Source organism: Hippocampus comes, unplaced genomic scaffold, assembly GCF_001891065.2.
Source record: "Hippocampus comes isolate QL1 unplaced genomic scaffold, H_comes_QL1_v1.1 scaffold40, whole genome shotgun sequence".
NCBI lineage: Eukaryota > Metazoa > Chordata > Actinopteri > Syngnathiformes > Syngnathidae > Hippocampus > Hippocampus comes.
Window position 1 is genome coordinate 774329 of NW_017842058.1, and position 24691 is coordinate 799019.

The 24691-nt window shown below is 40.7% G+C and overlaps 1 protein-coding gene across 2 annotated transcripts in view; it reads left to right on the forward strand.

The window, feature by feature from the left end:
* The window catches only part of LOC109510613 (zinc finger E-box-binding homeobox 2), a 53477-nt gene that overhangs the window by 24818 nt on the left and 3968 nt on the right, over nucleotides 1-24691 (forward strand). Inside the window, exons 1-5 of one of the 2 annotated variants that reach the window (XM_019861051.1) lie at nucleotides 13637-13666; nucleotides 20285-20611; nucleotides 23581-23802; nucleotides 23889-24082; nucleotides 24169-24280. In XM_019861051.1, coding sequence (XP_019716610.1) covers nucleotides 13642-13666; nucleotides 20285-20611; nucleotides 23581-23802; nucleotides 23889-24082; nucleotides 24169-24280 — 880 coding nt within the window. In that variant the 5' untranslated portion in view covers nucleotides 13637-13641. Of the gene's footprint in view, nucleotides 1-13636; nucleotides 13667-20284; nucleotides 20612-23580; nucleotides 23803-23888; nucleotides 24083-24168; nucleotides 24281-24691 lie in introns of those variants that run through there. The other variant, XM_019861050.1, reaches the window with a different exon arrangement.

Genomic DNA, 24691 nt, shown 5'->3' on the forward strand with positions numbered 1-24691 from the left:
TATGTGTGTGTATATATATATATATATATATATGTGTGTGTGTGTGTGTGTATGTGTATGTATGTACATGTACGTGTATGTATGTATATATATGTATGTATGTATATATATATATATGTATATACAAACAGAAAGGTGTATAAATAGATAAGTACAGTACACATAAGGGTAAAAGTACTTGATGAGATGTAGATCTCTTCCTTTTCTTTTGCATTGAAAAATGATCTATTTATATTATTACACAACAAGGGGTAGGACTAGATAAGTTGTATACTTCTTCCTACTCCTTTGAGCATATAACGGTGATGATGTTTGTTTTATTTACTTTTTATTTTTATTTTTCCTTTTGTAACTTTGCTTGCCTTTTGTCAATTGTTATTGTATTGTATGTTCAATAAACAATTAACTAACTAACTAACTAACATGACCAGCTGTGAGCATATCAGACGCGTTGGAAATGTGCGTGATAGCAGCCAGAGTCCAGCCTTTCCTTCGAACTTTGGGTTGCAAGTTAAACAGAATCTGCCAATAAATGAAAGAAGAAGCAGTAAACAGAAAGAAACCGTAACCATGACCTAACGTGCGGCTAAACGCCCATCTGATAGGCACCTACGACTTGGCAAAATGTTTTATTCTGACAAGAAGTTCCTTGCCATCGCTTGTGTGGCGGTATCGCCAGAGCAATATGGAGTGAATTAAGGTACCGGTATGTCGTCACCAACACGGCAATAAAACAAACCTGCTGAATCATTCGAAGAAGTAGCAGCAGTGATGAAGCATGAAAATGCGAGCGGAGTTTGCAGAGACTGCCCACATAAACGTTTAGCCGGCAGCCACTGGACTAATCAATCGTGTCATTTTTTTGATCATGCGCATTTGCAATGTGGCAATGATGTTAAAGCCGTACGGGGGATCATAACTTTAAAATCAGGTTTACATTTGAAGGCGTATTCATTACTCTCGAGGGGTCCATTCTTAGGAATTCACTGATATTTTGTTTTGATCTACATTTGTTTTGGTGTCGAACAAAAGTTTGAAATGAATGAATGGAAAAAAAAACAACATGATTTTGGTTTTAAAATGTCTTTCCTATGCTAATAAAATCTTAAATTACACTCGAGTTAACTTTATTTGAGTACCAATGTCAAACTGTCAATTTAAACGCAGTGTAAAGTAGGCGCCGGAAAGTGTACCGATTGTCACAACAGCATTTTCTCCTTGTCCAGCCGGGTGCATGCTCTTGTAAACATCGCTCTTGTAGCCACAGACACAACTTCTTCTGGTTGTTCGTACAACCGCCAACAAGTTCCCGAGATGTGCAGGACAATTTTAAATGCTATGGGGGCTGATGGTCATTTAGAAAAGAAAGCAAAATAAGCATTCAAATAAACCTTGTAATGAAATGGCTCTCTGCTCTGACCGGAAGTTGTGGCCAAAGTTTTTTTTTCACATGAGAGCAGTCCGGAATAAAATAGGGATATCATTTGTCTATCCCAGAAGAGGACGCTAGACCCGGGACTGGTCGCTAGTTAATAGCATAGCATATAGAGACAACCCAACCCAACCTTCCATTCATGTTTTTGCAGTGCTCAACGTCTGAGATATTCTCATCTTTTTTTGTTGTTGTTTTTAACAGACTCGCATATTGGAAAGTTTGCTTTGGTAATTGTACAGCTATAACTTAGCAGAGGGAGGCATTTCATTCAAAAATGAAGCACCTATATATGAAAATGAAAGGGCGAGGAGGCCCAATAACATTTCTGAGGTTTGTACAAAATCCATTTTTTCCATTTTGTGGCCGACTTTGGTACCTCGGCGGGGAAAAGCGCATAGTTGTGATTATATAGTGTGCGTGTCCAACTTTGCTGGAGGGATGGAGAGTAGGGTGGCGGAGGAGTTGGGGGAGGGGGTGTGCTGGAGTCATTAGACCACCGGGCAGCATATCAGACGGAGGAAACGTCATCTTTAAATGCTACACATTAATGAGTCGTTGAGGTGTGAATATGTCCAGGCTTCATCCTGAGATATGGATGCTTCGGTGCCACTTTCATTTCTTTATCCCCCACCCAAGCTCCCCTTCCACCCCAATCCCTCCTTGCACTTTTCTTCTTTTACGGCATTTCTGCTTTTCATCTTTGCTCTTTTTTCCCCTCTCCTCGCCTTCTTTTGTCATCCATTTAAATTTGTCTAGATCCTTGCCATCTGTAACCGGCTCCGCCGGCTCCTATTGCTGTCATTATATTTCCATTTTAATCAGATTTTTCTCCTCATTTTCGACACGTACACCCACCCGCACGTTCATCCAGCCATCCAGCCAGCTCGGGTCTCCTCGGTCCTTGTCCCGTCGCCGTCATCCCAGCCCCCCCCCCAAAAAATCCCTCCCCCGCATCCCTCCACCGTCACACTGACATCGTACGCTGCCCCCACACCCCCACCACCTTTTCCCTACCGCCGTCCCCCCTCCCCGCAAACCACTTCAAACAGCCAGCGCCATCAAAGCCCACAGGCAGCCAGCCAGCCAGCCAGCAAGGCAGCAAGTCGGCCAGCCTTCTGCTTCGACTTAAAATTACTGTCGTCCCAGTCGCGAGCCTGCTTTCCTCTTCTGATACACATCAAAGATTCTCTTAAACGTTCCAAGTTGAAAACCTTTTCCTCTTGTCGAGTCGTTCTTCGACGGAGCTTTTGTCCGTTCTCGCGCTCCCTACATCATTTTCTTTTCGCGGGCGAGGAACGTCTGGCGAAGTTTTGCTGCCTGTGCATTTTTCTCTGTGACTTTAATTAGGTTCTATTTAAAGACAATGGCGCAGCCCGTACAAGCGCGCGCACACACACGCACACACACACACACGCACACGCACACACACACATACACGCTCACACAAACACATTTTCAATTGTGCCCATTCAAAAGTGATCATCATGTCTAAATGTTTAACTCAATTTTCTGATCAGAGCTGCATGACCATAAAAAACAGCAAAGGGAATGTTCTCATACTTGTTATTTCCTCATACAGAGGGTATTCACAAGTTTTCTGAAAATAGAAGTAAAGGATGTGGATTGTAAGACATTTAGAAAGGCTTTTTTCCCCCCAATAAATGACACTGAGAATGAAGGAATTGGGGAAAAAAATAACTACAACAGGGAAAGAATTGTGAGCAAAGCCAACATCTTAGAAAAATAAAGCAATAACATCACGAGTAAAGAAGTATTAACAATACAAGAAAAAAAGTTCTAAAAGGGGAAATCCTTTATATTCAGAGGGGCAAAGCGCCGTGATCATACAAGAATAAAGCCATAGAATGAAAGTGAGAATCCTGGTTCTGTCAGATTGTTGTCAAAATATTACGGGAAAAAATGTGTAATGAGGAAAACCGCACACGAAAAAATAACAAAATAAAGGGGGTATTGTTAATTTTACAAAAATAAAGCCATAAAAATAATTTTTAAATCATTTGGAGAATAATATCAAAATATTATGATTGTCCAAGAATAAAGTTAGACATGACAAAAGTCATAATTAGGAGGAAGTTGAAATATTTGGCAATTAAAGTTGAAATATGAAAATAGTTGAAATTTCACCAGGAAAAAGTCATATGACGCAAAAACTGAATATTTCAAGAAAAAAAAACATTAAATAAAAGCCATCATTACAAGAATACAATCCATACTGTATATAATTACAATAACATTTATAATTACGGATATGAAAATGAAATATGACAAAAAAGCTGTCATTTTTCAAGGAACATTTTTTTAATGAGTCTTCAGAATTCAACAAAAAGTTGTAGTTCTTCAAAATAAATGCTAAAGAAACAGTATTTCTTTTCTTTTATTTGAGAATTAAGTCAACATAATTTTTGAAATGATAACTTTTTCTTGATTTTTTTTTTTTTTTATTAAATGTAATTGAAGTCTATATTTTATTTTAAAAATGTCACTAAAAAGTGGACTTTTATGCAATTAAAGCCATAACGTCAAAACAAATAATTAAGGAAACTAAAGTAAAATTTTCCTGAGGAAAAAGTCATACGTGAATATAAAGTTAAGAGTTCACTTTGTTTTTTTCTTTTTGCTGCACCAATGGCGTCATAAAGAAATGGAAACGGCATTTCATCACTGTTGACACAAAAGGTGTTCTACAAACACTTGTATCAGTGAATTCATGTATTCCCTTGTACCAACTTTTGTTATTGTGATACCGCTATACAGTACTGTCAATGTGGCGCTTTGACCTTTTGAAGTGAGGCCACTGGGGTCAAACGGGAAATTGAAGCTGGCTGGATGCAGTGTCCACCACGAGCCAGAGGATGGCACAATATCTGTATTTGAAGTCTGCCAGAAGATTTGCTATTTCCCTCCGACCTATATTGTTCCAAAAACAAAGTCACATGAGTACTGTACTCAATGTCCCCCGTGTTCGTTTCACTGATGATACTTGTTGTTTGTGTCCCTGCGTGGTTGTAAATACCCACCGATGTTACAGTTAATGAACACTAAATTGTCCCTTTGAAAATTGACACTTTGCTCCGCAGATCTCGTTGAGCACAACTCATTTACAAATGTTTAAAAGAGACAAAAGCCAGTGGGATGCATTCTTAGCTCTTGAGTTAACCAAATCCCACAGTGCCTCGCTGTTAATTTCAGCTCAAAGAGATTATTTTTTTTTTATTTAGCGTGCACCCCCTATTAAAACAACTTCAGAACCTTTTACGCCTGTCAGAGAACGTTTTAATATTCAAAGGGAACCACTATTGTGTGTGTTTTTTTTTTCTTCGCCGGCGAACAAAATAAAGAGCCACATCAGAAAGCAGTCCCTGAGCATTTTCATGTGTAAAGGGTGGGGGGGGAGGAAAAAAAAACCGAGAAGGAAAACAAATTTGGATGCGGGGTATTTATAGAGTGCTGTGTGAGAGCCTTTGCAATGACAGGAGCCTAATGAAGTGGAGCTTTGCTTTTGATTCATAGTGTGGTGAGCGCGTGGGTCCCTCTGTGACTTGCTCGAGCATTCCTGCGCCGGTCCCTTGCTACATGGAAAACCAGCGCGGGCCACAGGGGAGGGCGGCGGGCCAAGTCCAAACGCTACACGCCTTTGGCTAAGCCGACCTTTTCGCCGCCGACGTCGGTCCTGCTTTTAGATCGGCGCGCAGACAGCGGTGGCCAGGTTCTATTCATATGGCGCTCAACGCTGTGTGCCGCGGACCTCGATCATGTTGATATTGTTTGTATTCCAGTTTACAGAATGCATTTGTTTGACCAAGCCAACTTTTCATGCCGGCCTCGGCTGCTTTTGGACATCGGTGGTCAGGTTCTATTCATACGGCACACAACTTTGTGGGGGCGGTTCATTCGTCAGTTGTGGTCCATTTTTTTTGATTTTTTTTTTTTTTTTTGTATTGCTTATATTTCGGTTCACAGGATTCAACACATTGGTTTATTCTGACCAAGCAAAGCTGTACTGCCGACCTCTGTTGGATTTGACAGCAGTGGCCAGATACAATTCACATTGTACACAACATTGTGGAGTGCTCCATTCATCAGCCATTGCATTGGATGATGTCTTTTTTCTTCTTTGTGGCCCACTTTTCAAATTTCAATACTTTAGTGAAGCCTGACCAAGCAAACCTTTCCCACTGACCTCCGTTGCGGAATAGTTCTATCCATACGGCACACAACACTGTGGTACTCCACAATGTTGTTTATAGTTTTATAATCCGGTTGACAAAATTCAACATATTAGTTTACTAACCAAATCAATCTTTCCCACTTTCGACTGCAGTTTCATGCGGGCAGGTTGAATTCATACAACACACAACTCTGGCTTGTTCATTGTGGTTCTCCAAAATGTTGTTTATAATGTTTGTATTGTGGGTCTCATAATTCAACACATAAGTCTGACCAAGTTATACTTTCCCAGTATCCTCAGTTGCACTCGGACAGCAGTGACCATGTTCTTTCTATTCCAAAGGTACACAATGCCATGGCGCGGTACATTCGTTGGGGTTCTGCATAATGTTGTTTGTAGTCCAGCTGAAAACATTCGACGCATTCGTTTTAGTCCGACCAAGAAAATCTTTACCACCAACCTCAGTGGCAGTAGTGGTCAGGTTCTGATCATATAGCGCACAATGTAATATGGTGCGGTCCTTTCTTCGGTCATAGCCCTCCATAATGTCTCAAGTTTGTAGTCCAGTTGATAGAATTCAACGCATTCATTTTAGTCCGAATAAGCCAACCTTGCATTGTTTGTCATTCTGGTTGACAAAATGTAACAGTCCTTTTTGATTAAATCAGTCTTTCGAGCAGCGTGCAAACAGCAGTAATGATGGTCTGTCGATTCATGCAGTACGCAAAGCTGCGGGCGGTCCATGTGTCAGTTGTGGCTGTACATAATGCTGTTTGTATTGTTTGTATTCTGTTTCAGAGAACTTAAGTGAGTAAGTCTGATGAGGCAAAATTTTCCCTTTTGTTTTAAGAGGGGTGTGTAACAGTGGTGGCGAGGTTCCCTCTATGCCTGCCTATGCCACACAGACGAGAGCATCGGTCACCGACCTTTTTGAAAATGAGGGCTACCTCTTGGATACTGATAAATGCGAAGCCACGGATACCACTTTGGTACATACTTCTGGAATTTGTTCAAATGACCTTGAATGATAAATGATTAGGCGGCCCGGTGTCAACTGGTTAGCACGACGGCCTCACAGTGCACAGGTCCAGGGTTCGATTCCGGCTCTGGCCTTCCTGTGTGGAGTTTGTATGTTCTCCCCGTGCCTGCGTGGGTTTTCTCTGGGTACTCTGGTTTCCCCCCCACATTCTAAGAACCTGCATTGCACATTAATGGAATGCTGTAAATTGCCCCTAAGTGCGATCGTGATTGGTTGTCTATCTTTGAGTGGTCTGCGGTTGGCTGGCAACTGGTCCAGGGTATATCCTGCCTACTGCCCGAAGACAGCTGGGATAGGCTCAAGCACGCCCGTGACCCATGTGAGGATCGGCGGAATCGAAAATGGATGAATGGACGGATAATTATTTTCCAGTAATTCATCTTTGCGAAGACAATGAACACAATGATTTCTCTCAATAATTATCAATAATTTTTTAACAATGACAAAAAGAGATGAAAATCAATATGCAAGACTTTATTTCTATCAGGTTCTGGAAGAGTTTACATTTTCAAATGATCACTTCTACTGCATGACTAGGAAATCACAATGTCCCATTTCTGGTGAGCTATTTTTGGAACAGGCCCGTGGGCTCCTCGTTTGGTACTATTCCAAAGTCGTGGTCCTCCAAAGCATCGTTCTTACACATACACTTACGCTGGACGGTTATGTTAAAAAAATAAAAATCTCGATTAATTTGATTGAGATTGAAATAGATTATTAAAACGATAATTCATTGATTTCAAAACTCAGTATTTATTCAACAACCAAAACTCAACTAACGATCATCATAGCCTCATGCGCATTCATCCATAATTTCTGCGGTGTTTATCAATTACTAATAGCCTCCAGACATGGGATGGCAGGGGTGTAGCTCAAGTCTAACCTAGTATGGTTAGTACTTAAACTCCTCCCAAAATGTGGCTTGTCAAAATTAAATAGCAAATTTGAAGTGTGGCTGAGCTCCCAATTTTGCAGACAAAAGCCTTCCATCACCTCTGTATCGCTGGTGTCAGCTGAAACATTCTCCAAAATTTGGTTTCAGAGTACTTTGGAGAATTGGGACACCCTATCCACTATACACAGCCTTGACGGGAACGCGCAATTGAGTTGCAAGTGTGGGTATCGGGATTGGTCCCGTTAATACAACTTGTGCCTTTGAGTCGTGTTATCTTTCCTGTGTAAATGTGTTTCCATGGCGTTTGTGTGTCAATATTTGTTATTTGAAGGTGCATTACTCCCAAAGAATATGCTAATTCCCGTTTGCATTTCAACGGGGTATTACATTAACTTTAGAGTTAGCAGCTAGCGATGTTTTAAAAACTAAGCATGTTTTGTATTTTAAAACACACTGTGTATAATTCTTTTTGTTGTGTGTGTTTTACAGTCAATCCCACCCGGGGTTTTATTAAACAGCTTAAAGGATTCTTAGGGACGGGCAGAATCGTAAAACAGGCGACACGCTTACGGTGCAAGCGACATGGTGTATTCGGGGTCATTTCACAAGGCTGAGAACTTGTAAACGCACTGCGCCGCCATTTTGCACACTAATCGTTTTTCTTCGATTATATTGTTGATAGGATCGAGACAAGCCAAAATCGAAATTGTGATTACTTTTCGATTAATCATCCAACCCTAATTTACAGGTACACATACAGGTACTTTCATTTTTAAGTTTTTGCGATGAGCATTCATTCGCTTAAAGCGCCTAGCGGCTGGAATGTATCCCAGGAGGTTGTCGTGGCACTTGTCCACAATGCGACAAAGAGGCGCTCTAAAGCGCTATCACGTTCTCTCCAATGCGTGTCACGCACGCACTCACTGCAGATTACGAGGCACTCTCAAGAGACCACGTCAGCAGACATGTGAAGGGAAGATGCATTTTCAGGGTGTAGGCACAGCTAGCTAGCTAACTGCATGTCACATTTGCACCAGATAATCACTGATGAGAAGGAACACGCTAAAGTTCTTATATTGTGGTGGACGGGTGACTCATGGAAGACTCGAAAGAGCATCATGTGGTCCCGTTTTACCCCCGCATCTCCCCCAAAATTTGGAACAGTAAAATGTTGAACAGTTTAACGCTGTATTGCCACAGTTGTGTTCAGTCTACATTCTGTAGCTGTCAGTCTTTCTCAGACACATTTTTAGCCATCATTTTCAAAAATGTATGATGTATTTAAACAATAAACAAATAAATACATAAATCACTTTACAGGGTCTTCAGAATACAGCGGGGTGGGGCATCTGCCAGCCAGTGACAGTCATTTGGATGGAATCATCCTCATTAATATTCTATTCATTTGTCAGCCAAAAGTGGCTGAGTTGTGTTTATTCGTTCGAATCTAAATTATTGAACCTCTAAGAATAGTTACTTGTGTCTGAGACCATCCCCTTATGCCCGTCTTGAGAATACTTGGATGATTGAGCATATTCACATACGTGATAGCGATATAATATTTCTTAACTAAATCAGGGAGAACCTGGTTACAATTTAAATGCCAGGTAGTTACTTTGGAATCGGTGGAAAATAAAGTCAACGGAAGAATTTGAAACAAACTTCGTTCTAAGCATGTTAGCCTTGCTTATGATAAGGGTGGTCCAGGTGTAAGTCAACAAGGTGGGCTGTTATTTCAAGTGTCAAAGCGGTGGTCTGCAGGACAGGTAGGACGCGGGTTGCGAAACTCACGCAGGCGGCAGCACACAGGAAGCCTCGAAAGGAAGAAGAGCAGCGACCACAAAGGTCGTGTGCGCACCTCTTCACTCACACCTTAAAACTTGTGCTGCAAAGACAAAAACTGATTGTGTTTCTTTTTTTGTCCCCCACATTGACATTGATGAATAGCTAATCGTCACGTGCCTGTAATTTTGAGGGCTACACCGAACTTTAATCGAGGTGTTGTGGACAAAAGTGTCATGTACATACGTGTGATGTGTGAATATGAACAGGAGTAGATTAGCCAGGGTTAAATGTGAACGATAAACTAGATGAATCGCTGTATCCCACTGGCAGAGATCGGCATTGCGTCCCAGGGACGGAATAGTCCGTCTCGGACGGACGCCCATTTGTAGGACGGAAAGGGGGAGAAGTTTTTTAAATGACGGACTAAGCAAGGACGGAAGTGGGCTTTTGTCCGTCCCTTTAATCGTCCTTAACCGGGTTAAGTATTTGGTGTCGGGAGGCAAAATAAGAAGGCCAAAGTGTCGCCAAACACTATATTTTCTTAACAGGCTATTATCAGCAACACACTCTTTCGTATGACTCATTTAGTCACCATTCAGAAAATGTCCTTTCTCTTCTTCCTTTTTCATTTCAACAATATTTTATAGCAACACTGCCACCTAGTGTACAGTCAGAGAACATAGCAAAGTACCTGCGGACACCCATTTCACAAATGATCAATCCAGCTGGTTAAGAAAGCTGGCTGTGTTGTATGTCTCTCGGTACCCGCCCACAATTCTGCTGGCTCAGATTTCTAAAAGTAATGTTTTTATGATTTTATTTTATCGTAACTATTTTTGTGTGGTGAAATACTAATGTTGAGTTACTTGTCACAGAGACGTTGAAAATGGAAAGACAGTGATGTCATTTTTGTTTGATTGATGGCCAGTCGGATCTGCAACAGCCAATCACGGCGTAACTGAAAATAAGGTTCGGCACGCAGACGTATACATGATGACTACATCAATGTTTGCGTCCTGCACATTTTTCAAAGTGTGGCATTGTGTAATGTGGCAAGGCATGTGTGTTTTGTATTGTATGGACGACATGTTTCTCTCATGAAGTGACATAAGCTTTGTAGTGAGCGCCTCTATGAAACAACGGAAAATCCCTAATACTTGGACGATCATGCTAATATTTTCAGTGACTCTTTGGAAATCGAAAATGAATAGAAATTGTTTTTCTTGTCAACTCTGTAGCAGACAATTGTTGAACCGGGTCGAAGCAATATGTCAGCCCATCTGCCATTTTGTATGTGGGTTTAATATTAGCCATAAATTTGGCAAATAATACCATAAAACTGAGCCAGGATAACATCAAATCGAAAGCAAAAGCAATAATTCCATCTTAATCCAATGAGTTTTTGCTTGATGATACATCTCCAAGGAGGAAGCACCTTTACGATTTGCTTCATTCACTTTGCCACATACTGCTACAGCGTCGATATACTCCAGAAGACGTCTTTGTATATGTAATGTTGTCTATGATAATACTTCCGATGTGAATAGATGGAGCAGAGTAAGTGCTGTTTGTAAGGTAATAATTTCCTCCCCCATTCATTTCATGTGCCCCCCCCCCCCACCCCTCGTAAGAATGGACTCGGTTCTGCCTCTGCCGTTAGCCTCTCTCCCATGGCGTCATGCACAGACATTTTTTTTTTCTTTCGGAGGCGCGGGGGTCGGACCAGGACGGAAGCGCGTTAAAAGGACTAGGACGCACAGGGACGGAGGGCGATTATTATATAACTAAAGACGGAGGGACGATGACGGAAGGGTACCCAGTTCACGGGCGGAGGACGGACCGTCAAAATAGGGTAAAGTTCCCATCTCTGCCCACCGAGAGAGATAATACTGTCTTATCTACTGAAAACAGCATAAACCATTATTTGGAACACGTCGAAATGTCAACATTGCCAAAATTGTATCTACTTCTTCAAATATCACAAAAATCAAAAAAAGGAACTTTTTTTTTGTCATGACAGACATCTGAGCTTGGGGCATTATAGTGCGCTGTAGGAATTCGCTCCCTAAAATAACCACTCGGGAGCACATTACTTGCCGACCTTCATAGAAACAAATCGGTGCTCGCATAGAAATTTTTAACATGATGAGCAAAAATATATCATTGCATTAATTGATCTCATCGCGTATTTGTGGCGTACGCGCGATGACCAACACTGCACACCACACATAAAACAAATTCCCCCTACTGTCAATCACAAATCTCTCGTTGTACCAAGACTGACCTGCGAGAGGCAGTCTGGTGTGGAAAAAAAAAGTCAGACTGTCGGATGATACAAAGAGGAAATACAAAGTAGATGAAGCAAGGCCAATTTATCTGGTAACTACCTTTTGGTTGCAAGCTGCACTCTTTGTCATCTGCATTGTGCTAAAAGACCTGTGAGACACGTTATACAAACACTCAACTCAACCAGTTGATTCTCTATTTGTCTCTGGCACAGCGCACGCTCCTTTCCTGGCTCGTGAATGGTTATATTATTGAGGATAAGCGCTGTGTACAAACAATTGGGCTTTTGCTGACGTTTATGAAAAATGAGGGGGGGGGGGGCTCACTCACATTTTGCTTGATTATTGGTGTGTAAAATAGATATGAAGTTTTTTTTTTTTTTTTACACTGGGGAAGGGGCAGTGGTTCCATTGTGACTCAAATGGCATAATGAGAAAATTAATCCTTAAAAAACAAAAAAAAAAAAAAGGAAAAATCGTAGAGTTAATCTATTAGTTAGCCAGTTACTATCTGATGCAATACTTTGGGAATAGACAGGACTTCATTATTTATTTGCACTGTGGCACAGACTCATGACTCCAAGTATATTTCACAATCCACACACACGTAACTGGTTCCCTATTATCCTCCACAAAGTTTTGCGTAAACTGGCTTGTGCAGCATTTTATGTCATCGGGCAAATCAAGCAACCAAAGGGGATCAAAATAATACCATCTACCGTGGCAGTTTCATGCTTTGAAGAGGTAAAAATTCCTGTGGTTTGGATCCACGTCTGCAGCCTTTGTTCTTGGCCTATGCATGGCGTTCATCATTTGGATGAGAAATATGGAAGTACGAGCTCTTCACAAAATATTTTAAGATGGAAATCATTAATAAATTGCTCTGCTAATATCGCGACATACATCATAAGCAATTGAAAGATCTCATATCTCATACCATCGAGGCATTGCGTCTACTTCAACACTTCCACTGAACATATGTGGTTCACTTTTGCTCCACGTTTGCATGCCGAGTATGAAGAGAAAATCCACATTATGTTCTTTTGTGGATGTGTACGCACAGCCTCGAAAGTGCACTTGTTGCCCCACGAGCCACGGCAACAGCAGAGATCAACGCAGTGGTGGTGATGGTGGTTCGGTATCGCCTAATGAGCAGGACATCTGAAATGCAGAGTGGCTTCTGCGTGGTTTTTGAAAGTTTTCTCGCCTTGTGGGAATGTGTCAGACTCTGTTTTTGGCTCACTTGCTACTCCTCACTTCTGTTTTTTTGATTTTTTTTCCTCCCGCCTCTAATACTCGACTGATGTGTCACTCCCTTATCTCTTTATCTCTCTCACTCTCCACGCTAATCTCCATTTTCTCACTCCTTGGTATCAATATAGGCGGTGTAAAAGACAATGTAGTAACTCCAAAGTCGCTCATTAGCAAGCATCTCCCAAAGCTCGTCTGTTTTATATTGCGGGGCCATCGCTACCTTTGCCAGTAGTCCCTGGTTGGCCTGACTTGGACCCTCGTGTCAACGTGTTTGTGGCTATTATGACATATCATTAGACAAGAATGTCTGTGCTTCCTCTTCTCTCGCCCACAGAAATGCTTTAAAAAAGAAAAAGGACAGAGAGCTTGAAAACATCACATTCCCACAGGTTAACGTGTCATTTGGGGTTCCTCTTCTATCTGCTGTCAGCATTCATACGATAATGTATAAAACATGGCCGCGTTGAATTCAAATAAAGTGTGGCAATCCAACGTGGGGTAACCGCCAAAGAGGAGCAAAGACGAGATCGCCACACAAATGATACCCTTTATGATCATAGTTTGTCTGTGTTTTTTTATAGTGCGACGACAAAGCCGTGTGAATGAATCCAGAGGGCTATTTATCGTGCCGTTTGTCACTCGTAGTGCGATTTGTTAAAAAATTCAAAGCAAGCGTCACTGCTAAGATGGAGATCAGGTGGGAGGTGTCTGTTCTTGGTTGTGGTCCTCGCCTGAGTCATTGCACCAATGTCAGTCGGCATGTATGACTCAACGGGCGGCCACAGTGAGTATTTCTCAATGTCGTGTTCCGAAATATAAGTAAAACGCTTCAAATCATTCATTTTTCCACGTGTCTACACGATTACAGTCATTTTAAGGTGTGTGAGGTGTTCTCCCGAGAAGCCGTGCGAGGCGAGGACGCGCTCGCCTTGCTACACTTTGGTTTTGTTGAGCGTGTGGGCGTCCATGAACCTCATGTGGTGAATTATTGAGTCCAAAAACAGCAAGAGTTGACTTTCTTCTGACAGCTACGAGGCCATCACGGTTTGCGTTGCACTGAAGCTACATTAACTACAAGCAGGCATTACTTTGAACTATAGCATGTCGTCGGGAAAAGCTACGCTCCAACTTCCACGCATCATGCTGTTAGTCTTGGTTATTGCTCGAGGAGTTTATTTATTTATTTTTTGTATTATTCATTTTTTTAAGTGTTTAAAATGGCAGAATTTGAAACGATAGTAATGAAAAAAATATACCCGCAAATTATTTAAATATTTCTTCCGAAAGTTCGAAAAGTTGAGGTTTTTTTTTTTATTAGAAAAAAAAAACCCATTTAAGGTATTTTTGGATAAAAATAATCAACTTGGAGAAATATGTTCTTACTTCAAGTTTTGTAAAAATGTAGGTCATTTTAAAGAATTAACTTGGACGTAAAATGTTGCCTCAACATTTTATAAGGTAAATTCCATTTTCTGAGAATTCCAAGTCAGTTTCAAGATTTATCTTGGTCTTGGTCTAGCTTGGCATTTTTTCTTCAGAGGGAGGAAAAAGTCAAAATTTAGACCAAAGTTGGAGATGCATGCTTTTTTTTTGAAGATGAAGAAGAATACAGAGTTTTCTTTCGAAAAAAATGCAGGTCACTTTCAAGAACTGACTTGAGCTTTGCGAAACGAAATGACACGCTAAATATTGTTTAAATGTGAAAATACATTTTGACAGTTTTTACTTCTCAACGACAATATGGAAAAATGTAAGTCAGTAAGGCATTTAACATAATACTATAAATTCCTTTTTAGAGATACATGCGTGGTTTTTTTAATTACTATTATTATTTTTTAATTTAAGGACAAAAATTCAAGATTTGGACATACATGATTTTCATTGAACTACAACGTTATGTTAAAATACAGAAGACTTAAAACAGGGGTGTCAAATTCATTTTCGTCGCGCGCCAATTTGGAGTTGCGTCTTCCCTCGTAGGGCCATTATGACAGTGAAACCACAAAATTCTTACTTGTACACAACAAAGTAATACAGTACTAGTTTTGAAATCAGTCGCGTCTATTATAATAGTTTGTTCAATTATTGTTCAAGTGAGTGTAAACAGGGTAACAAAATTATTGCAAAATCTCCACATTATTTGTTGCACATGACAATTTCGGTACGGATTTTAGCAAGTTGACACACAAATGATTTGCTCTCGCAGGCCACACAAAATTAGCTGGTGGGCCGGATCTGGCCCCCGGGCCTTGAGTTTGACACCTGTGAGTTATAATTAGCATGGAGTACACTAAATGGCCCTTGGGCATTCTTTTTAAAGAAGACAACTGAATATTTTTGGAGATACATGCTTTTGTTGGACACAAAGTTTTGTAAAAATGCAGGTCAGTTTCAAGAATAAGCTTCTGCTCTACGGTAAAAGGTCCAAAAAACAACAACTCAACATTTGCTTTTTATTTGACGTAAACCTGAAAAATTGTGGTCAGTTTAAAGGATTAGCTCGGGTTATGCTAAATACTGCGCGCTTTTTAAAAAAAAAAAAAAAAAAATCCACCTTTGGAGATATATGCTTTTTATTTGAGCCACTTTGTTGCAACTTCAACAACTTTTGGTAAAATACTGATATTAATTTTAAAGTACACTAATTGGCTAATTCTTACAGAAACTTGAAAAACCTGGGGAGATACACTCTACATGCTTTTGGTAGAACAAAGATGTATTTCAGATCATTTGAAACAATTTGACTTCGAGTATGCTGAAAAGGCCCTTCGGCATTTGAAGCTCACCCTATATGAGGATGCGTGCTTTATGTTGAACGGCGCCGCTTTGTAAAAATACTGATCCAGAAGAAATGGCTTGGGGTACGCTCAAAGACTTCATATCTGCTTTTTACTTAAAAAGTCAGTCTAAAAAATGACTTGGAATACGCTTTAGGGCTGAACGATTAATCAAATTCAAATTGACATGGTAATCTAGTCGAATGTAATTTTTGAATCACAAGGGCTGCAATTTAGGGGAAAAGAAAAACAAACCAAAAAAAAAATAACAACCTGCTTCCTTTCGGTCAGTCATTAGGATAGATTTTTTTTTTTTTATACACACGTGTATGTTTCATTTGTTTATTTATATCGTTTCTATATTGCTTAAAAAGAGCAGTCCACATCATTGTTTTATGAAACTTGAGTTGAAGTTGAAGGGATAAAGCCACAGGTTGGTTTTGATCATCGTCGTAATCTGACATGACTTATATTGACACCCACTCGTTGGGCAGAATTTTGAAATGTTATCGTTGTGAATTCTTAAAAGACTACAAAGTCAAAGTCTCTCGTAAGGTCACAATTAACCGAAGCAGATACATAAACTGTCATGAATTTGTGATTCATCTGCCATTATTTCAGCGTAAACCTAACCTGTAAGACCAAAACATTTATGGATAACAAATCTGATCGAGTCAGAGCAAGTAACAATACAGATCTCTATTTAAAAAATCGAGAAGAGGACCCTGAAAAAAATAATCGTATATTAATTTGCAAATGTGGAGTACATATGTTCAAAGAATTTGCTTGATTTATGCTAAATACTTCTTTTAAGTTTTAAAGGGGAACATTTACTAATATGACCAACTCCATGAAAAGATTCAGGTTAGTTTAAAGAATAAGCTAAGCCTTAAGGCATGTTTTTAAGTATATATTGAGAGGCCGGCTCCTTACAGTAAGCAGTATATAACATGTTTCAAGGTGTCGGTAACAAATAGGGCCCTATTTGTTGCCTCTCAACACCCAAAAAGAACAAACAAGGTAATTTCTGGTTTATTATTGCAAACCACATGATTGCAACGCAAGATCACATGTGCGGATTGTCAAATAAACGGCAGCGTGCCGCGTGTTGCCGGCGAGTCGATGCCTTCCGGCTCGTAAACACTTTCTGCGCGGCGAACCGATTTGTTTGACTCTGTTTGGAGTCGGTGCAAAACAAAATAATTTCCCTTGACCTCGAAATAAGTCGCTTCACTATGGTTTTGAATTTTAAAGAAAAAAAGCCATTCCTCCATGGTGAATGCAAATTTTCACACTTTATTTTACTGTCTGGCTATGTTGAACCCCATCAAAAAACCGAGACGGATCACATGCAATCCTGCTTTTGCTGTTCCCTGAGAGGAAAAGTCTGTTCAGTTGAAAAAGTAGTCTCTTTGAGGTGCTTTGACATCATGTGATCAAGCTCATGGAGCATGAAACACCAGCGTTCTTCAAGCGCGTTCTCGCTCTGAGTCACGGTCTTCCCCTGCGCACTTAGTTGCATGTTAAATAGCTCTCGTCTTCTCCACTGCGTGTTGTTTTGTGTTTACCATCTTTGCACAGCCACTCTCACACTGCATGAATTGATCACCACGAACTCCTTTGTACCTTCGCACACAAACTGAAACCTCCTGCGCTGTTCAAAGTAGAAACAAAGAAGCAGCTATTTGAAGGATGCTCGCGCCATCCAAATAAATAAATCAACAAGGCAGATAATGAAAGCCATGCCGGCGCGGTGCTGCTTCAAATGGGCCGGTGTCATTCACTGTCATAGCGGGGGGAATTAGAGCCAATTTTACACTAATCCGGAACAGACTTGTTCTCTTCTGAGGTCCTAGTGGCTTGCTCTATCGTCCCAGGAAAAGTCATACAGAGGCGCAGAGTTGCACCTCGGCTCCATTATTCTTAGCATGTGTTCAGACTAATTTCCTGCCTCGTTAGAGAAAGTTCATTCAATTTCATATTAGTAGGAGGGCCAGGCCGGACGGAGGTGTTGGGCTCCACTTTACGTGTCACTGGTAGACGTGACATGTCGAGGTGGGTGTGCAGGCCCTATCAGAGTAGTTTTCCAGAGGTTAAATGGGGTAAGTGAGGATCAGTTTGGTTCAGTTTCCTCTATTAAATATAAATGTAACATCGCAACATGTGGTACTCAGATTGTCAAATGTAAATCTGGTTTGTAGCATACAGTTATTTTGTCCACTTGGTTAAACAGGATGACCGAGAGGCTTGTAGAAGTTCAGTTGTGCACAAGCATTTTGCAAAGAGCATTCGCTGTATTAAATATGAAATACATGCGTCACTTACCATCACTCTGGTATGCAGCATATTATGTACATGTGGTTAAAAAGGGTCACTGAATGTCAGTTTGGCTTGAAACAAGCTTGCATAACTATCTATAGCGTTGCTGCTAAATGATAACGCTGTATTAAATGTAAACGGCATTTGAAGATATGACGGATAAGTTGTAAATATGGTATGCATGATGTAATGTTTTCCCTGGTTACATAGGTCAAATAAATATCATTTTGATGATTAATTTACTCACTGCCCTGGAGTAAGTACAAAAATGTAAATATACTTTGTCAACTTGGTTGAATAGCAGAAATTAATGCCAATTTGCCTTTAACTAAGTTTTTAAAACATAAAATTGAACACTATTACGTCTGTAAAAAGCATAATTTTTGATCAAGTGCTTATTTTGGACCCGGTATTTCCTGAGTGGACTGTGTAAGATGGCCGCTAATGAGGGGAAAAAGTTAACTAGTGTGTGTCCAAGCTAGCTTGGTGTTGGCATAGCATAGTCACACGTGTCAAAAAATAGGAAGAATCATCAGCACTTAGCTTTAGCGTGGAAGCACTTCCAAATTGGCCGCTACAAGCAGGTCCACAGGGAAAAGGCAGGAATTTCCTCCAAACACATCCTTTATCCAAGATCCAAGGACTTGTGGGACATCCACCATAAATAAATATGAGTATTGCCTTGGAGCATAGTGTCGGTCATCATAATTTTCCGTTTTGTTTGACTTTATTAGAACAGGTTGCTCATACTTCAATCAACCTGTTTAGTGTCAGGTGTGCCACTTTTATCTCTTTCTTCACTTCCTCTTCCTGTCCTCCATTTCCTGGTTCAGTTCAGCCTAAATTCCGTTCTGGTGACTCTTCGGCACATGATGGGATTTTTCTTCTGCTGAGTGACTATGAAAGAGCTTCAGCGAAGAAATGACACGAACCTAGCTAAGCTAGCTAGCAGATGCAGCAAAATAGAATTTCTGTACTTCCTTTTCTTGTCACTTGTTGCTAGGCAGATTTTGAAAAGAACATTTAACTCAAGGAGGAATGCTCATTTAAAAGTAACACAAGAAATGCTGAAACTAAAGTTGACACCCCCCTTCCCGTTCTGACAGTAGCTTAGCGTTGTCTTGGGATGTATTTCAGTTGGGTTAAGCTGCGATTACTCGCTCGTGATTGGATATTGCCAATCAAGTCAGCGACATGGAGGCCACCGAAACGAGAGCCAACTGTTGAAATCCAGTGCATGTGTTTGTGATTGTCATTTATACTCTTCACCATGGGAAAATGTACTGCATTTCTTCCTGTCTGTAGCACTCCGGGCATACGAGGATGCGATTCAAGTTTAAATGATCGTTTTTTTTCTTGACAGAGCTTATTGATCTTGCTTTCTGAGGATGACATTTCATACAACTGCTTGTGCATGATTTGCTCCGTTCATCAATTTAGGTGCATTTTTTGGTCACGCTGATTGTGTTTTAATGCAGACAGCTGGGCTCAATATAGCGAAAAATGTGAATATTATTTTGAATGTCAGTGAAATTAAGTGACTTGAGGAATATTCGCACGACATTACTTAATTTTCATGAAGTGAATTTTATGTGGTGAAAAATGCATTCAAGTGAATGCGACAAGTCTTTGTTGTGTAAAGCAACAAAATCTCTAAATGATGCTGCAATGATCAGAACTCACTGTAAATAGAGTTTTTGGAGTGTTGTTTTACATGGATGGCCTTTGAAAAGATGTGTTACTTGGCACATATTTTTATAGTTCGGGCTCTTCCTTCGCGCGCCCCCCCCCCCCCAAAAAAAAATTGTATGCATGTGTTTTTGCTTCATGGCGCACATTTTAAAACACAAGAAAAGAGCACAAGCCAATAGCACAAACATACTGAAAACAAAGTATTAGGTTTTTTTAGGTATTGAAAAATGTCTACTTGACGTGTGTGTGAGTGTGCGTGTGTGTTTCCCCTGTTTGGTTTCAGTTCTCCCTCATGTTGTTTGCCGCATCATGATGTTGAGATCGATAGCTCAAGGTGCTAAATGCCAACCCACATGTTTTTTTTGCTGTATTTGGTTTTTGGGTTACCTTTAGAGAAAAAAAGGATCGCCACAAATGAATAAAGCTTTCATTTATTTATTTTTTTTTGTGAATAATGGCTGAATTATTAAATTTTAAATATTAAGGTATTTCAATCATCCAAATTCAGATGATCCCATTGTCATATCACTTTTTACCAGTGACTATTGATGACCTTTGTGTACGTGATGACCATCTGTAATGACTCTCCTCATGTCTTTGATTCTTTCTCAAAGTGGACACAGACCAAGTGGGTTCACTGGGGTCCGAGGGAGAGGATGAGGTGGGCCTCTGGAGCCTGGAACCCCAGGACTACCAGGAGAACCTGGACAAGACGAGCCGGACTCCCAGCGAGGGCACGGAAGAGCCCGGCAGCCCCGCCCTCTCCGCGCAGCCCCATAGCCTCAGTCCAGGGAGCGGCGGCGACAGCGGAAGGAAATTCTGGGCCCAGGTGGAGCCGGAATCCGAGGCCACAGACGACGGCGGCGGTGGCGGCGGCGGCGGCGGCAGCGGCGCCTCTGCCGCCGATAGGGAGGGGGAGCTGGGATCACTGAGGATGCGTTGTAAGTTGACAATAAATCACAAGATTTTATCTGGGCCACCATCCAGACAAGTGGGTGGACTTGGACTGTTTTTATGTAAAATAGTGTCGCAGACATTCACAAACCAAACTCAGAGGTGGTAAAATACATGTGCTTTTGAAATTCTTAATTCTCAATCAAACAATAATGTTACGAATCACACAAAAGCACCACTTTGAATCCACTATGAAACTTTGTAACTGCATTGTTTGCTGTATTGCAGACTCAGGAACGGATTCACTACTGATGTTGTTGGGAGGCACATTTGACTCTTGGCATTTCCAGGCCATAACTGTTTGAACCAGGAAGTTGCAAGTTGATCCAACAACAGCAGACATGTACACTTAGCTTTCACTACTGAATAATACAGAAGAATAATCAATAAAAATGACAGGAAAAATGTTCAAGTAATAGCAAACATCTTATGTTATCAAATAACAGTGGTAATTTTCTGAGGAATGTTTGTTTTCCCCCAAGAAACCTCACATTATTGAGAATATTATATTCGGAGGATAACGTTTTTTTTCCAAGAAAAGTGAATGAGAGAGAAAAATATCAATGATTTTATTCTCTTAACGTTCTCAGATTAAATTAGGAGTTTAAAGATATACTTTTTCATAAGAAATAAAGGTTGGAACGTTATGATAATATGTTCCTAATTTTGAATCCGCATACAAACTTAAACATTAGAGAACAAGAAGCTGCCATACATAATACAGTACTGTATATTAATAGTAATGGCAACAAATATTTGGTTAAAACATAATATTCATAAAAATGCTACTTTTGATACAACGATACAGTTGAAAATGAAAACTTGTTGTCTTTATATTTTTATTTTATTCCCATAGGATAAGACTATTATCCTCATAATATTGAAACATTACATTTGTGATATTAACACTTTTAGCGCTTAATATTGCAACTTGATTCTCAACAGAATATTAACACAGGTACGTGGTTTTAAGATAAGATAAGATAAACTGTAATTTGACTTCATTCTTTGTAGAATGACAGCTAATTTATCTCAATGTCAGAACTTCATTTTGTAATATTACAACCATGGCTTGACTGATTTCATGTGCTGCACGAATTAATGGGCTGACATTTTAAAAGTGTAGCAAAGAGCAGCCGATTTTCTGCCAATTGTGCGTGTGTGTGTGTGTGTGTGTGTTGTATTAAAATATTCTGCATGTAATTCATGGTTTGATTGTTGTAAGCATTAAGGAACCAAAAAAAAAAAGAATTAATTGTAATTTTGTTTTTAAATTAATCAGCCAATTAATCGATTTTCTGAATTTCATTCTGCCAAATTTTGCATCTGCCTCAAAAAACAAATCCAAATCAGTTAAGCTCTAATTACAACTTTGTTACCCCCCCCCCCAATAAAATTACACTAATATTTCAACTTTGTTCTCATGGTTCCATTGCATAGTGACCAAAATACCAAAATACTCTCGACGAAATGTACAGTACTCCTCTGTATTATTATTCAGTACAGCGCTGCATCAAAGGCTCATCAGAGCATGACAAAAGGCGGCGTCACACTGTTTCCACGCATCAAAGAGATGACGTTGCGGCCGGCGCTGCTGCTACGGCGAGGCCTTTCCCTTTTTAATTCCGGCAAGATGAAAGCCTCACGCAGCTCGCCGACTTAACGGGCACTTAGCCCGGCCACTCGTGTGATTTTGGCCTTGCCGCCGCGAAAAGGCACGGCGGAGTTTTTACAGCGCCTGACCGCACGAGCTCGGTCCCCAGGCCACATAAAAAAACATCTCCAAATTTGCCAACATCTGCAAACATTTGAAAAATCCACCTCAAAGTGGGCTGTGAGCGTAACTGACTGGCAGAAGGTCGGCGATAGGAGGCGCCGTTGCACCTCCGTGTGCGGCTTACTGCTCTTGGGTTGCATGTCACCGTGCAACACTTTTTTCCCCCCACATCAGCCAGTCATTGGAGTCAAAAGTTTAGATACATTTGTGCAGTGCCAATACTCGCGGCGTGTTCACACAAAACATGTCAACTAAGCAAGATAGCTGATGCGGTGACCTATCGGTGAGCACATCCGCCCCACCATCAAGGGGTTGTGTGTTCAAATCCCAGCTCGGGCCCTCGTGTGTGGAGTTTGTAAGTTGTCCCTGTGTGAGCACCCTGGTATCCTCCCACATTCCAAAATGATGCACGGTAGCTTAATGAAACACTCTAAATTGTCCCTAGGTGTGATTGTGAGTACGAACGGTTGTTTGTCGAGATGGGCCCTGATAGACTCCAGCTCACCCGTGATATGAAAATCGATGAATGCAAGACTTCCAATACAAAATGGAGACACAACAATCGTGTTTTTGATTTTCTGCTTTTCTGACCTTAGAAGTATTTAAGACAGTCCGATCAAGCGGAGGACATCTTGCAATCCGGTTTATAATAATCCACAGCTTGGCTTTATAAGGAGGCCCTTTTGATGTTGACTTCACTCGTTGGTTCCAAGATTTAGAAGGATTTGTATGCAAAATACTGCATTGTAATTAGTAGCAAACAGATTTAGGGGCTACCTAAATAAACTTCTTTTTCGGTCATGAATGATTAATATGAGAATAATAGGCCTCTGACCACATTATGCAAATATAAGGGATTTTCAGTTTTGCCATTTGTATGACAGTGCTTTCTGTTATTTCCTTTGAGAACTGACCCTGATTACCCCCCCCCCGCCCTCCGACAAGACTGAAATCTTACTACCCATAATATACTGTATAAAAAAATGGTGATACCTTTACAAGAATGAAGTCCTAATACAGTGAAGTTATAGTTTCACAAAAATAAAGTAATCAAAGCAACATCTTAAGAAAAATGTTACATCATGAATAATGTAATAGTACGAAAAATGCATTTCTGAGAAGAAAAATAATGTTTTTGAGGTGCGTTTATTAAGTGTGTTTTTCGCCGTACCCATGTAGGTAGTAGCTCCGACTCGCACATTGACTTGGAGGACCTCGCCCACTATGAGTTCCTGGCCAAGCTCAGGAAGGCCTCGACTTCCGCCAGCATTTTGGACCACTTTAGCCGCAACGGAATGGCCGCCATGCACTGTCTGCAGGGCGGTGGCGTCGGGACACACGAGGAGCTGCCGCCTGCCATGTGGTCCCCGGGAGTTCAGCACCACTCTCCTGTGGGAGCAGGTAGGCTCACGCGAAAAGCACCGAGCACTACATATTCACGTTTGATTAGCAAATGTCACCTTTTTGTCCATTTTTCGGTACCCCAGACACAAGGAGGAGGCTGCCGGCCTGTCCTTTCTGCCACAAGACATACCAGCACGGAGCCTCGTTGAGGGACCATATCAAGTACTGTCAGGAGAGGGACCGAGGCCACACGGTGTGTCCATTCTGTGGATACACTGCCCCTCATAGGGCGCAGTTGGAGCAACACCTGGCACTTCACCACCAAGTACAGGACAAGGTGAGTGTCTCACAAACATATACAGTACACTAAGACTGGAAATGAAGATGAAAGCCTTTCTTAACGCCTGTCTGCCAACCTTGTAGAGCGCCATTCCTTTGGATCCGGGCATGGAGACGAGGAAGTTCAAATGCCTGCAGTGTGGAAAGGCCTTCAAGTACAAACACCACCTCAAAGAGCACCTTCGCATCCACAGTGGTGAGACTAATAAGAGGGCGCAGATGCTCGAGCACTCGTTCCGGCAATTTTTTGAATACATTTTCCCCAAAGAAATATATATGTCTGTGGCATCATATAACTTACAAATACACGACGTACAGTAAAAGTAATATTTAAAGTAGTATATTTAGCATTCTTAGTTGTCATGAAAGCACCAAAAACAAAAACGGTAGAAGATAAAAACAGTAACATGGCTAGTGAAGCTCACTTTTGCTGAGCACCGCAATGAGGTCTACAATAAGGTTCATAACTCGAAAATGTAAAAAAGTATTAAAACCACCACACTCAAAAAGAAAAAGAATTGGAAAATTACACATTTTTCAAGAATAAAGTCATAATATTGTGTGAGGGAAGTATTACACAAGCTTCCATAGGACAAACTAAACTTAT